At 50.6% G+C, this 12,826-nt stretch overlaps 1 protein-coding gene across 3 annotated transcripts in view; it reads left to right on the forward strand.

The window, feature by feature from the left end:
* Positions 1 to 12,826, forward strand: part of ptk2ba (protein tyrosine kinase 2 beta, a) — a 505,509-nt gene that overhangs the window by 261,818 nt on the left and 230,865 nt on the right. For all 3 annotated transcript variants that reach the window (XM_072515254.1, XM_072515246.1, XM_072515261.1), the window contains exons 11-13: positions 3,994 to 4,111; positions 4,595 to 4,622; positions 11,915 to 11,976. In XM_072515254.1, coding sequence (XP_072371355.1) covers positions 3,994 to 4,111; positions 4,595 to 4,622; positions 11,915 to 11,976 — 208 coding nt within the window. The remainder of the gene's footprint in view (positions 1 to 3,993; positions 4,112 to 4,594; positions 4,623 to 11,914; positions 11,977 to 12,826) is intronic.

Here is a 12,826-nt window from a genome sequence, read left to right on the forward strand (position 1 = left end):
ATGGTTGGCAAATCTGCTGATGATTTAAAGATAGGTAGGACGGTAAATTGTGAAGAGGACATAAGGAGGTTACAAAAAAGAAACAGATCGGTTAAGTGGGCAAAGATCTGGGATATGGGGCGAAATTCTCCTACCCGCCCCGCCACATTTCTGCCCCGACCGGCCGGCGGGAGTCTCCGTAACACCGGCCGGTCAATGGGATTTCCCATGGTGGGGCAGCCCCACGCCGTCTGGAAACCCCCGGGCGCCGGCAAAACGGAGACTCCCGCCGGCGGAGAATGACGCCCATGGAGTATAAAGTGGGTAAATGGGAAATTGTCCATTTTGGCAGGAAGAATAAAAAAGAAGCTTATTATCTAAATGGTGAGAGATTGCAGAGCTCTGAGTTACAGAGGGATCTGGGTGTCTGAGTGCATGAATCACAAAATGCTGGTAGAGTACAGACACAGCAAGTAATTGGGAAAGTTAATAGAATGTTACTGTTTACTGTGAGGGGGAATTGATCACAAAAGTAGGGAGGTTGTGATTCAGTTGTACAGGACATTGGTGAGACCACATCTGGAGTATTGTGTACAGTGTTGGGCTCCTTATTGAAGGAAAGATGTAAATGTGTTAGAACCAGTTGAGTGAAGGTTCACTAGACTAATACCAGGAATGAGCGGGTTGCCTTATGAGGAAAGGTTGGAGAGATTGGGTTTGTATCCATTAGAGTTTAGTTTAGACGAGTAAGAGGCGACTTGATTGAAACCTTTAAGATCCTGAGGGGTGTTGACAGGCTGGATGTGGAGAGGACATTTCCTCTTGTGGGAGAATCTGGAACGAGAGGTCATTGGTTTAAAATAAGGAGTCGCCCCATTTAAGACGGTGACGAGGAGAATGTTTTTCTCTCCGAGGGGGGTGAGTCTCTGGAACTCTCTTCCTGAAAAGGCAGGGAATCCGAATCAGTGAATATGGAGGGGACATGAGAAGTATTTGGCAGGTAGGATCAAGGAAAACCCAAAAACTTTCTATAGGTATGTCAGGAATAAGCGAATGACTAGGGTAAGAGTAGGGCCAGTCAAGGACAGGGATGGGAAGTTGTGTGTGGAGTCTGAAGAGATAGGCGAGATACTAAATGAATATTTTTCGTCAGTATTCACTCAGGAAAAAGATAATGTTGTGGAGGGGAATGCTGAGCACCAGGTAAATAGATTAGATGGCATTGAGGTACGTAGGGAAGAGGTGTTGGCAATTCTGGACAGGCTGAAAATAGATAAGTCCCCGGGACCTGATGGGATTTATCCTAGGATTCTCTGGGAAGCCAGGGAAGAGATTGCTGAGCCTTTGGCTTTGATTTTTATGTCATCATTGGCTACAGGAATAGTGCCAGAGGACTGGAGGATAGCAAATGTGGTCCCTTTGTTCAAAAAGGGGAGTAGAGACAACCCCGGCAACTATAGACCGGTGAGCCTCACGTCTGTAGTGGGTAAAGTCTTGGAGGGGATTATAAGAGACAAGATTTATAATCATCTCGATAGGAATAATATGATCAGGGATAGTCAGCATGGCTTTGTGAAGGGTAGGTCATGCCTCACAAACCTTATTGAGTTCTTTGAGAAGGTGACTGAACAGGTAGATGAGGGTAGAGCAGTTGATGTGGTGTATATGGATTTCAGCAAAGCGTTTGATAAGGTTCCCCACGGTAGGCTATTGCAGAAAATACGGAGGCTGGGGATTGAGGGTGATTTACAGATGTGGATCAGAAATTGGCTAGCTGAAAGAAGACAGAGAGGGTGGTGGTTGATGGGAAATGTTCAGAATGGAGTACAGTCACAAGTGGAGTACCACAAGGATCTGTTCTGGGGCCGTTGCTGTTTGTCATTTTTATCAATGACCTAGAGGAAGGCGCAGAAGGGTGGGTGAGTAAATTTGCAGACGATACTAAAGTCGGTGGTGTTGTCGACAGTGCGGACAGAGGTCAGAGGTAGGTTCTTTACGCAAAGAGTGGTGAGGCCGTGGAATGCCCTACCTCCTACAGTAGTGAACTCGCCAACATTGAGGGCATTTAAAAGTTTATTGGATAAACATATGGATGATAATGGCATAGTGTAGGTTAGATGGCTTTTGTTTTGGTGCAACATCGTGGGCCGAAGGGCCTGTACTGCGCTGTATCGTTCTATGTTCTATGTGTAAGGTGGAGGTGGACACAGTCTTGGGAAGCAAAGGGGCGGAAGGTTATCGGAGGTTAGATGGGATGCAGATTTGAGATGATCAGATTAGCTACGGATGGTATTAACTGGTGGAGGAAGGTTGAGGGTCTGAATAGCCTCCTCACTCTCCTTGTTCTTCTGTCGATATGTTCTTGTGCCTATCCCTGTCTCATTCATAATATCTGCTAACCAGGCAAAAAGCGAAGGAATAGGATCAGCCTTGGAACATTTGGTCTCTTTCACAGCTCCATTATTCTCTATGCCCATGCCTGATTATTGACCTTAACTTCCTCTTCCAGCCTGTTCCGCATACCCTTCGATTCCCCAAGGAATCATAATCTGCCAATCGTATCTCAGCCTTGAATATCCGGAATGGTGGAGTATCCGCAATTCACTGGGGTAGGGAATCCCAAAGATTCACACCCCTGAGAGTGACGGGATTTCTCCCCATCGCAGTCCGAAATTATCGCGAGTTCACGCATGCGCGCTACGGCCGGCGTGAGTTCACGCATGCGCGCTACGGCCGGCGTGAGTTCACGCATGCGCGCTACGGCCGGCGTGAGTTCACGCATGCGCGCTACGGCCGGCGTGAGTTCACGCATGCGCGCTACGGCCGGCGTGAGTTCACGCATGCGCGCTACGGCCGGCGTGAGTTCACGCATGCGCGCTATGGCCGGCATGAGTTCACGCATGCGCGCTACGGCCGGCGTGAGTTCACGCATGCGCGCTACGGCCGGCGTGAGTTCACGCATGCGCGCTACGGCCGGCGTGAGTTCACGCATGCGCGCTACGGCCGGCGTGAGTTCACGCATGCGCGTGGGTTGCCTTCTCCGCGTCGGCCCCGACTCAACATGGTGGAGAGCTACAGGGGCCCGACACGGAGGAACATAGGCCCCCACCAGGAGAAGCCGGCCCGTCGACCGGTAGTCCCAGATCGTGGGCCAGGCCACCATGGGGGCCCCCCCCCGGGATCGGATTCCCCTCCCAACCCCCCCCCCCCCCCCCACCCCCCACCCCCCGGACCAGGCCGCACCCCCTGCCACATGAATGCCGAGGCCCCGCTGGGTGGGACCATACGAGAACGCCGCCGGCTGGTCTCGGCCTAACTCGGTGGGCGCTTGGCCCACCGCTCAGGGAGAATCACTGGGAGGGGGCTGTGTTGAGCGGCCCCCGACCGGCGGCGCACCGACTGCGCCGGCACCATAGGTGCCGATTCTCCGGTCACTGGAGAATCGGCAGACCGGCGTTGGAGCGGCGTTGTGTGAATCGCGCCCCCCCCCCCCCCCCGGCGATTCTCCGACCCGGCACGGGATCAGAGAATCCCGCCCTGTGTCTTTCAATAGGTGGACTCTCATCCTTCTCAGCTCCAGCAAATATAAACCCAATTTACTCAGTCCCTCACCATTGGACAACCTCCTCAATCCAGGGACCAATCGAATGAACCTTGGCTGCCCCACCTCCAATGCATGTAAATCCTTCTGTCGATGTGGTGTAAAGCTCCGTCATTAAGGTGTGGCCTCACTAAAACCTGAAACAATTGGAGCGAGTCTTTCTTATTCTTGTTTTTCAATCCTGTCGCAACAACGGTCAATATACAATGTGTCTTCCTCACCACTTGTTGAAGTTATTTGGTAACTCTTTGTGTTCCTTGTGCCTAAGTGCCCAAGTCTGAATATCAACAATTAAAAACTTCACGCCTATTAAAAAATGCTCTGCTTTTTTATTCTTACTACCAAAGTGAACAATACAGTAATAGTGACGCCACAAGACGGTTTTATCCTGTGCCTTTTCTGTTTATCTGCAGCCATTAACAATAACAGGCTCATCACTTGCAATGGTGGAAAGTTTGGCAGATTTAATCGATGGTTATTGTCGTTTGGAGAATGAAACCACATCATCTTTTATCTCGAGGCCAAAGAGAGGTAGAGAGCAGTGACAACAGCCTGTCTAAGAATGCCTTTGTGATGTCACACATTTACCTTCAGTGTTCCACGCGAATACACATTTTCCTTGATTTGGGTGTGGAACAGACACTGTGTTGGATCAGTCGGCAATTCAATTTAACCGCACCCCGGGATTTTGGGAAGCGATCACTATCGTCACTCACACCCTGTTCCTTAGGAGACTTTACACAGTCAGATGGGACGTAACAGGTTCCGCCCGCTGATTGGCTGGGAGGGAGGGAGGGTTCTGTTCTCGATCAGGTCCAGAGCAAGCAACGTGTCCAGAGGTCAGAACTCGCCCCCTCTCCCAATTTGGACACTTTGGATCTCATTTAATCTTAATGTGACCGATTGGAAACTGAGGTGATTGGGTCAATCATTTGATTTACCTGTATCAACTTGGCAGCCGATTGGAGGAGGACTCCTTTTGTGGTAATTCTGTTGTGACTTCTCTCCCTACAGATCATGAACTTCCTGACCTGCCACATCGGTGAGTATCCAGACCCTCTCACCTCAGTCACAGCTGATTCTCAACAACCATTTGCATTTATATAGCACCCGCCAGGAAAAGGAACCGAGGCCCTTCATGGGATTGTAATCTGACAGAAAATTTCCACCAAGCCAAGGAATGGGTTAGTGGGCAGGATGGTGTGTAACTAAACAGGCAGGTTGGAAGAATAGGAGAGAACCCCTGAGCTTGGAGCCTGGGCAGCTCTTTTTTTAAATTCGTTTTTTGACGCAATGTGGGTGTCACTGGCGAGGCCCAGCATTTATTACCCATCCCTAGTTGCCCTTCAGAAGGTGGAGGTGAGCTGCCTTCTTGAACCGCTGCAGTCCCTGAGGTGTAGGTACAGCCACTGTGCTGTTAGGGAGGGAGTTCCAGGATGTTGCCCCAGCGACAGTGAAGGAATGGCGATATATTTCCCAGTCAGGGGGCTGAGTGACTTGGAGGGGAACCTCCAGGTGGTGGGGTCCCCAGGTATCTGCTGCTCTTGTCCTTCTAGATGGTAGTGGTCATGGGTTTGGAAGGTGCTGCCTAAGGAACCTTGGTTAGTTCCCGCAGTGCATCTTGTAGATGGTACACACGGCTGCCACTGTTTGTCAGTGGTGGAGGGAGTGAATGTTTGAGTGAATGTTTGTAGAAAGCTCAGGTGTGGCCTTGAATGCTGAATGGAGCGAGGGGCACACGAGAAACTAATTCAGAGGAGCAGAAAGTCGGCCCAGTCACCGAGCTGGGGAAAGTGCGATAGAGATCGGGAGGGGTGGGGCCATGGAGGGACAAATACATGAGGGTGAGAATTTTCAAACCAGATGTTGCTGGAGCAGGATCCAGGGTGGGTCAGAGAGCACAGGGGTGATGGGTAAACAGGATTAGGTGCAGCCAACAGTTTTGGATGATCATAGAATTTACAGTCGATTTCGGTGGCGTGAGAGCAGCTGGTTTGTCAGTTTCAGCGGGAGCATTGCGGAAGGAGGGTGCTGGGAGGTAAGTCAACCTTTAAAAGCACTTCTCTTTGCAGGGGCAGGCCAGTCGATTTCGGTGGCGTGAGAGCAGCTGGTTAGTCAGTTTCAGCGGGAGCATTGCGGAAGGAGGGTGCTGGGAGGTAAGTCAACCTTTAAAAGCACTTCTCTTTGCAGGGGCAGGCCAGTCGATTTCGGTGGCGTGAGAGCAGCTGGTTAGTCAGTTTCAGCGGGAGCATTGCGGAAGGAGGGTGCTGGGAGGTAAGTCAACCTTTAAAAGCACTTCTCTTTGCAGGGGCAGGCCAGTCGATTTCGGTGGCGTGAGAGCAGCTGGTTAGTCAATTTCAGCGGGAGCATTGCGGAAGGAGGGTGCTGGGAGGTAAGTCAACCTTTAAAAGCACTTCTCTTTGCAGGGGCAGGCCAGTCGATTTCGGTGGCGTGAGAGCAGCTGGTTAGTCAGTTTCAGCGGGAGCATTGCGGAAGGAGGGTGCTGGGAGGTAAGTCAACCTTTAAAAGCACTTCTCTTTGCAGGGGCAGGCCAGTCGATTTCGGTGGCGTGAGAGCAGCTGGTTAGTCAGTTTCAGCGGGAGCATTGCGGAAGGAGGGTGCTGGGAGGTAAGTCAACCTTTAAAAGCACTTCTCTTTGCAGGGGCAGGCCAGTCGATTTCGGTGGCGTGAGAGCAGCTGGTTAGTCAGTTTCAGCGGGAGCATTGCGGAAGGAGGGTGCTGGGAGGTAAGTCAACCTTTAAAAGCACTTCTCTTTGCAGGGACAGGCCAGTCGATTTCGGCGGCGTGAGAGCAGCTGGTGAGTGGTGAGTCAGTTTCAGCAGGAGCTGAGACTTTTTCTCTTTTCTTTAAATTAGTTTTTTAGGCGGGATCAGGAAGTCGACCCGCGGACGTCTGGGAAGACCCTCACCAATAAATTCTGGTGGAGAGGAAACCCGAGACACTACACGTGTAGTGTCTCCCACCCGCCCTCCTCCTCTAACCTAATAATAAAACCCATTGGTCTGAGGTAAGTACCATATTTTTATTATATTATTATTATTTTTTATAAAAATTTAATTTAGTTGTTAGCCAGATCTTGGTAGAAAGTTAGAGGAATGGCAGGGAAGGGAGTGCAATGTTCCTCCTGCAGGATGTTTGAGGTGAGGGATGCAGTTAGTGTCCCTGCTGATTTTACCTGCAGGAAGTGCTGCCATCTCCAGCTCCTCCAAGACCGAGTTAGGGAACTGGAGCTGGAGTTGGAAGAACTTCGGATCATTCGGGAGGCAGAAGGGGTCATAGATAGCAGCTTCAGGGAATTAGTTACACCAAAGATTGGAGATAGGTGGGTAACTGTAAGAGGGACTGGGAAAAAACAGTCAGTGCAGGGATCCCCTGCGGTCGTTCCCCTGAGAAACAAGTATACCGCTTTGGATACTTGTGGGGGGGACGACTTACCAGGGGTAAGCCATGGGGTACGGGCCTCTGGCACGGAGTCTGTCCCTGTTGCTCAGAAGGGAAGGGGGGAGAGGAGCAGAGCATTAGTAATTGGGGACTCTATAGTCAGGGGCACAGATAGGAGATTTTGTGGGAGCGTGAGAGACTCACGTTTGGTATGTTGCCTCCCAGGTGCAAGGGTACGTGATGTCTCGGATCGTGTTTTCCGGGTCCTTAGGGGGGAGGGGGAGCAGCCCCAAGTCGTGGTCCACATTGGCACCAACGACATAGGTAGGAAAGGGGACAAGGATGTCAGGCAGGCTTTCAGGGAGCTAGGATGGAAGCTCAGAACTAGAACAAACAGAGTTGTTATCTCTGGGTTGTTGCCCGTGCCACGTGATAGTGAGATGAGGAATAGGGAGAGAGAGCATTTAAACACGTGGCTACAGGGATGATGCAGGCGGGAGGGTTTCAGATTTTTGGATAACTGGGGCTCTTTCTGGGGAAGGTGGGACCTCTACAGACAGGATGGTCTACATCTGAACCTGAGGGGCACAAATATCCTGGGGGGGAGATTTGTTAGTGCTCTTTGGGGGGGTTTAAACTAATGCAGCAGGGGCATGGGAACCTGGATTGTAGTTTTAGGGTAAGGGAGAATGAGAGTATAGAGGTCAGGAGCACAGATTTGACGTCGCAGGAGGGGGCCAGCGTTCAGGTAGGTGGTTTGAAGTGTGTCTACTTCAATGCCAGGAGTATACGAAACAAGGTAGGGGAACTGGCAGCGTGGGTTGGTACCTGGGACTTCGATGTTGTGGCCATTTCGGAGACATGGATAGAGCAGGGACAGGAATGGATGTTGCAGGTTCCGGGGTTTAGGTGTTTTAGTAAGCTCAGAGAAGGAGGCAAAAGAGGGGGAGGTGTGGCGCTGCTAGTCAAGAGCAGTATTACGGTGGCGGAGAGGATGCTAGATGGGGACTCTTCTTCCGAGGTAGTATTGGCTGAAGTTAGAAACAGGAAAGGAGAGGTCACCCTGTTGGGAGTTTTTTATAGGCCTCCAAATAGTTCTAGGGATGTAGAGGAAAGGATGGCGAAGATGATTCTGGATATGAGCGAAAGTAACAGGGTAGTTATTATGGGAGACTTTAACTTTCCAAATATTGACTGGAAAAGATATAGTTCGAGTACAATAGATGGGTCGTTTTTTGTACAGTGTGTGCAGGAGGGTTTCCTGAAACAATATGTTGACAGGCCAACAAGAGGCGAGGCCACGTTGGATTTGGTTTTGGGTAATGAACCAGGCCAGGTGTTGGATTTGGAGGTAGGAGAGCACTTTGGGGACAGTGACCACAATTCGGTGACGTTTACGTTAATGGTGGAAAGGGATAAGTATACACCGCAGGGCAAGAGTTATAGCTGGGGGAAGGGCAATTATGATGCCATTAGACGTGACTTGGGGGGGATAAGGTGGAGAAGTAGGCTGCAAGTGTTGGGCACACTGGATAAGTGGGGCTTGTTCAAGGATCAGCTACTGCGTGTTCTTGATAAGTATGTACCGGTCAGACAGGGAGGAAGGCGTCGAGCGAGGGAACCGTGGTTTACCAGGGAAGTGGAATCTCTTGTTAAGAGGAAGAAGGAGGCCTATGTGAAGATGAAGTGTGAAGTTTCGGTTGGGGCGATGGATAGTTACAAGGTAGCGAGGAAGGATCTAAAGAGAGAGCTAAGACGAGCAAGGAGGGGACATGAGAAGTATTTGGCAGGAAGGATCAAGGAAAACCCAAAAGCTTTCTATAGGTATGTCAGGAATAAGCGAATGACTAGGGAAAGAGTAGGACCAGTCAAGGACAGGGATGGGAAATTGTGTGTGGAGTCTGAAGAGATAGGCGAGATACTAAATGAATATTTTTCGTCAGTATTCACTCAGGAAAAAGATAATGTTGTGGAGGAGAATGCTGAGTCCCAGGCTAATAGAATAGATGGCATTGAGGTACGTAGGGGAGAGGTGTTGGCAATTCTGGACAGGCTGAAAATAGATAAGTCCCCGGGACCTGATGGGATTTATCCTAGGATTCTATGGGAGGCCAGGGAAGAGATTGCTGGACCTTTGGCTTTGATTTTTATGTCATCATTGGCTACAGGAATAGTGCCAGAGGACTGGAGGACAGCAAATGTGGTCCCTTTGTTCAAAAAGGGGAGCAGAGACAACCCCGGCAACTATAGACCGGTGAGCCTCACGTCTGTAGTGGGTAAAGTCTTGGAGGGGATTATAAGGGACAAGATTTATAATCATCTAGATAGGAATGATATGATCAGGGATAGTCAGCATGGCTTTGTGAAGGGTAGGTCATGCCTCACAAACCTTATTGAGTTCTTTGAGAAGGTGACTGAACAGGTAGACGAGGGTAGAGCAGTTGATGTGGTGTATATGGATTTCAGCAAAGCGTTTGATAAGGTTCCCCACGGTAGGCTATTGCAAAAAATACGGAGGCTGGGGATTGAGGGTGATTTAGAGATGTGGATCAGAAATTGGCTAGCTGAAAGAAGACAGAGGGTGGTGGTTGATGGGAAATGTTCAGAATGGAGTACAGTCACAAGTGGAGTACCACAAGGATCTGTTCTGGGGCCGTTGCTGTTTGTCATTTTTATCAATGACCTAGAGGAAGGCACAGAAGGGTGGGTGAGTAAATTTGCAGATGATACTAAAGTCGGTGGTGTTGTCGATAGTGTGGAAGGATGTAGCAGGTTACAGAGGGATATAGATAAGCTGCAGAGCTGGGCTGAGAGGTGGCAAATGGAGTTTAATGTAGAGAAGTGTGAGGTGATTCACTTTGGAAGGAATAACAGGAATGCGGAATATTTGGCTAATGGTAAAGTTCTTGAAAGTGTGGCTGAGCAGAGGGATCTAGGTGTCCATGTACATAGATCCCTGAAAGTTGCCACCCAGGTTGATAGGGTTGTGAAGAAGGCCTATGGAGTGTTGGCCTTTATTGGTAGAGGGATTGAGTTCCGGAGTCAGGAGGTCATGTTGCAGCTGTACAAAACTCTGGTACGGCCGCATTTGGAGTATTGCGTACAACTGGTCACCGCATTATAGGAAGGACGTGGAGGCTTTGGAGCGGGTGCAGAGGAGATTTACCAGGATGTTGCCTGGTATGGAGGGAAAATCTTATGAGGAAAGGCTGACGGACTTGAGGTTGTTTTCGTTGGAGAGAAGAAGGCTAAGAGGAGACTTAATAGAGGCATACAAAATGATCAGGGGGTTGGATAGGGTGGACAGTGAGAGCCTTCTCCCGCGGATGGATATGGCTGGCACGAGGGGACATAACTTTAAACTGAGGGGTAATAGATATAGGACAGAGGTCAGAGGTAGGTTCTTTACGCAAAGAGTAGTGAGGCCGTGGAATGCCCTACCTGCTACAGTAGTGAACTCGCCAACATTGAGGGCTTTGAAAAGTTTATTGGATAAACATATGGATGATAATGGCATAGTGTAGGTTAGATGGCTTTTGTTTCGGTGCAACATCGTGGGCCAAAGGGCCTGTACTGCGCTGTATTGTTCTATGTTCTATGTTCTAAGTACAGAAGGAGGCCATTCGGCCCATCGAGTTGCACCGGCTCTTGGAAAGAGCACCCTACCCAAGGTCAGCACCTCCACCCTATCCCCATAACCCAGTAACCCCACCCAACATGAAGGGCAATTTTGGACACTAAGGGCAATTTATCGTGGCCAATCCACCTAACCTACACATCTTTGGACCGTGGGAGGAAACCGGAGCACCCGGAGGAAATCCATGCAGACACGGGGAGAAGGTGCAAACTCTGCACAGACAGTGGAGCTGTGAAGCAATTGTGCTATCCACAATGCTACCGTGCTGCCCTGTATGGGTATTACGGTAAGGCCCCTGTACTACAGGTACGGGGGTAGATCCCAGCCTGCTGGCCCCGCCCAGTAGGCGGAGTATCAATGTGTGTGCTCTCCGAACTGCAGCCATTTGGCCTGTATGCTCTGTGACTGGTGCCCTGAACTAGCTGCTGTTCATTCTGTCTGCCTGCTGCCTGTTAAAAACTCTCGATTCTGGGAAGGATCGACACTCCTGGGTGGCCCATTGCCACAGGGTGTAAGAGAGTATCTCAGCACAGAATCGACAGAGGGCGAATTATCCTCTTTAAAAGAGCCGAAAGATTGTTCTTCTCTCAGTAAACACATGGTGGCTGAGATGGTTTCTCTGTCCTATGAAGATGCTGTTGGCAATGAGCATATTCCCTGATCAGCTCATTCATCTCCTGGGAAGATGTCCTTGAAAGGCCGACTGTTACTGAGGCCATTCTGACCCTTACTCGTGGAACCGTACAAAAGTTACAGCACTGGAGGAGTCTGTTCGGCCCATCATGTCTGTGCCGGCCCGAGGACACCCAGCTGCCCTTTCTAACCCCACCTTCCTGCACCCGCTCCACAGCCCTGCAGCTTACAGCACTGAAGGTGGCGATCCAGGTACCTTTTGAAAGAGTTTAGTGTCTCTGCCTCCACCGCCAACTCGGGAGGCGAATTCCAGACTCCCCACTACCCTCAGCGTAAAGATGTTCTCCCTCATGTCCCCTCTACACTGTCTGCCTCTTGAATCTATGCCCCCTGATTCTAGAATTCTCCACCCAGGGAAACTATTTTATCCTGTCCACTCTATCTCCTCCCCTCATCACCCCTCAGTCTTCTTTGTTCCGAGGAAAGTAACCCCAACCTATCCAATCTCTCCCCGTAGCCACACTTTTCCAGCCCTGGCAACATTCTTGTAAACTTCCTCTGCACTCTCTCCAGAGCAATAACGTCCTTCCTGTAATATGGTGACTTGAAAAGTTCTTACTCACTCCCCCCGAGTAACTTTCTCTCTCTTTCTCTTTGGTTAGACCCAAGTCTGAAGTTAAAATAACCGAGGAGCCGATAACGTTTTCATCGCGCAACAGTATGGGTAAGTGCCACTGGATGTCACTGTGATCACTGGGTGTCACTCTCGGACTGGGTGTCACTGTGAGGACTGGGTGTCACTGTGAGGACTGGGTGTCACTCTCTGGGCTGGTTGTCACTCTCTGGGCTGGTTGTCACTGTGAGTACTGGGTGTCACTCTCGGAATGGGTGTCACTCTCGGAATGGGTGTCATTCTCGGAATGGGTGTCACTCGCGGACTGGGTGTCACTGTGAGGACTGGGTGGCACTCTCGGAATGGGTGTCACTCTCGGACTGTGTGTCACTGTGAGGACTGGGCGACACTGTGAGGACTGGGTGTCACTCTCGGACTGGGTGTCATTCTCGGACTGGGTGTCAGTCTCGGACTGGGTGTCACTGTGAGGACTGCGTGTCACTCTTGGACTGAGTGTCACTCTCGGACTGGGTGTCACTGTGAGGACTGGGTTTCACTCTCGAACTGGGTGTCACTGTGCGCACTGGGTGTCACTGTGAGGACTGGGTGTCAGTCTCGGACTGGGTGTCAGTCTCGGACTGGGTGTCAGTCTCGGACTGGGTGTCAGTCTCGGACTGGGTGTCACTGTGAGGCCTGGGTGTCAATCTCGGACTGGGTGTCACTGTGCAAACTGGGTGTCACTGTGATGATCGGGTGTCACTGTGAGGCCTGGGTGTCAATCTCGGACTGGGTGTCACTGTGCAAACTGGGTGTCACTGTGATGATCGGGTGTCACTGTGAGGCCTGGGTGTCAATCTCGGACTGGGTGTCATTCTCGGAATGGGTGTCACTCTCGGAATGGGTGTCATTCTCGGAATGGGTGTCACTCGCGGACTGGGTGTCACTGTGAGGACTGGGTGGC

This window comes from Scyliorhinus torazame, chromosome 1, assembly GCF_047496885.1.
Source record: "Scyliorhinus torazame isolate Kashiwa2021f chromosome 1, sScyTor2.1, whole genome shotgun sequence".
NCBI lineage: Eukaryota > Metazoa > Chordata > Chondrichthyes > Carcharhiniformes > Scyliorhinidae > Scyliorhinus > Scyliorhinus torazame.